At 49.5% G+C, this 1694-nt stretch overlaps 3 protein-coding genes across 3 annotated transcripts; all 3 read left to right on the top strand.

The window, feature by feature from the left end:
- Positions 1-37: 37 nt before the first annotated feature.
- Pmar_PMAR007099 (hypothetical protein) lies at positions 38-195 on the top strand (the record flags this gene model as incomplete). The annotated part of the gene is made up of 1 exon (XM_002767623.1): positions 38-195. A coding segment is annotated over one exon (158 nt), but the record flags the coding sequence as incomplete, so codon positions are not given.
- A 260-nt stretch (positions 196-455) lies between these two features.
- Pmar_PMAR007100 (hypothetical protein) lies at positions 456-623 on the top strand (the record flags this gene model as incomplete). The annotated part of the gene is made up of 1 exon (XM_002767624.1): positions 456-623. One exon carries the CDS (start codon positions 456-458, stop codon positions 621-623), a length of 168 nt encoding a protein of 55 aa, XP_002767670.1.
- Positions 624-1342: 719 nt separating this feature from the next.
- On the top strand, positions 1343-1691 carry Pmar_PMAR007101 (pyruvate kinase, putative; the record flags this gene model as incomplete). The annotated part of the gene is made up of 1 exon (XM_002767625.1): positions 1343-1691. A coding segment is annotated over one exon (349 nt), but the record flags the coding sequence as incomplete, so codon positions are not given.
- Between the last annotated feature and the right edge of the window lie 3 nt (positions 1692-1694).

Below are 1694 nucleotides of genomic sequence, written 5' to 3' on the forward strand. Positions count from 1 at the left end.
CCACACCGCTGTGGCTCGTGGTATCCTCCCCTTCCAGGTTGAGTCCCTTAAGGATACCGAGACTGTCATTGCCAAGGCCCTCGAGTACGCCAAGTCTGTTGGCCTCGTGAAGGTTGGTGATAAGGTTGTTGCCGTTCACGGTATCAAGGAGAACACTGCTGGTGCCACCAACATGATGGAAGTTGTCAATGTTGAGTAAGCTGTTCTCGACAATGATTGCACCTTGTTTCTCGATTGAAACACTGCCTTTCTGAACAATTTGGCATAATAATTGTGCTCCTCTCACGTGAGGGCTTTGCCTGTTTAAGGCAATTATTTCGGTGATTCCGTGTTCCTTGCATTTCATCTTAAGTGTGTTGACTTAGTCACGGTCTTCGGGTAGTGAGCGTGATGCTTCGCTAAGGTCTGGGAGAACCAGTGTGCTCGGTCAGGCCGCCGTCTGTATCACCGATCAGATGGCTGACCTTGCTGCCTGGGATGGTTCCAGCTGTGACCCCATCACTCGTAAGACCACTCTTACCTGCACTATGGGTCCCTCTGATTGGGATGTCGGGACTTTGGTCAAGATGATCAATCAAGGACTCAACATCGCTAGGTTCCACTTAATGACGCTTCAGGTTTGACGGGTATGATCATTGATGGCTGTTTGATGGTCACACATGATCGTTGATGATTGTGGGATGATCGGACATGATCATTGGTGATCGTGAGATGGTCGGACATGATCATTGGTGATCGTGAGATGGTCGGACATGATCGTTGGTGATCGTGAGATGGTCGGACATGATCACTGGTGATCGTGAGATGGTCGGACATGATCACTGGTGATCGTGAGATGGTCGGACATGATCATTGGTGATCGTGAGATGGTCGGACATGATCGTTGGTGATCGTGAGATGGTCGGACATGATCATTGGTGGTCGTGAAATGGTCGGACATGATCATTGGTGATCGTGAGATGGTCGGACATGATCATTGGCGATAGCCCAAGACGATGTGATGACTTGACATCGTCCACTTTGACCTCGTACATCTGACAGACTTCTAAAGAAGGCTACATACCAAACATTCAATGACATCTATTATTATACATGATGCTTTAGCCCCATTCTCAGGAGTAATTATGTAAGCTTTGGGACAGCGTGCTTGTGTGCTCACTTATTGAGCTGCGCAGTGTCAAGCGCTTCAACGTGGTTCGCATTCACTCGGTGTCTCGGCAGTGTCTCTTGGCCATTTCAGCTGAGCGACAGCTATGAACAGCCGGGATGAAGAGCTTATCTAGAGTATTGTGATTATGTAGCTGTGGATTGGTTTGCTTTCAGTTCATTTCTCGAAAAAACAATGTCTCACGGCTTCAGCGGACGCTCTATGAAGAACCACAGTGTTCTCGGTCAGGCCGCCGTCTGTATCACCGATCAGATGGCTGACCTTGCTGCCTGGGATGGTTCCAGCTGTGACCCCATCACTCGTAAGACCACTCTTACCTGCACTATGGGTCCCTCTGATTGGGATGTCGAGACTTTGGTCAAGATGATTAACCAGGGACTCAACATCGCTAGGTTCAACTTCTCCCACGGTGACTTTGAGAGCCACAGTAAGTGCCTTGCCAACCTTAAGGAGGCTCTCAAGCAGTGCCCCGGCAAGCACGTTGCTGTCATGCTCGATACCAAGGGACCTGAGATCCGTTCGGGTT

This window comes from Perkinsus marinus, assembly GCF_000006405.1.
Source record: "Perkinsus marinus ATCC 50983 genomic scaffold scf_1104296970374, whole genome shotgun sequence".
Lineage (NCBI taxonomy): Eukaryota > Perkinsozoa > Perkinsida > Perkinsidae > Perkinsus > Perkinsus marinus.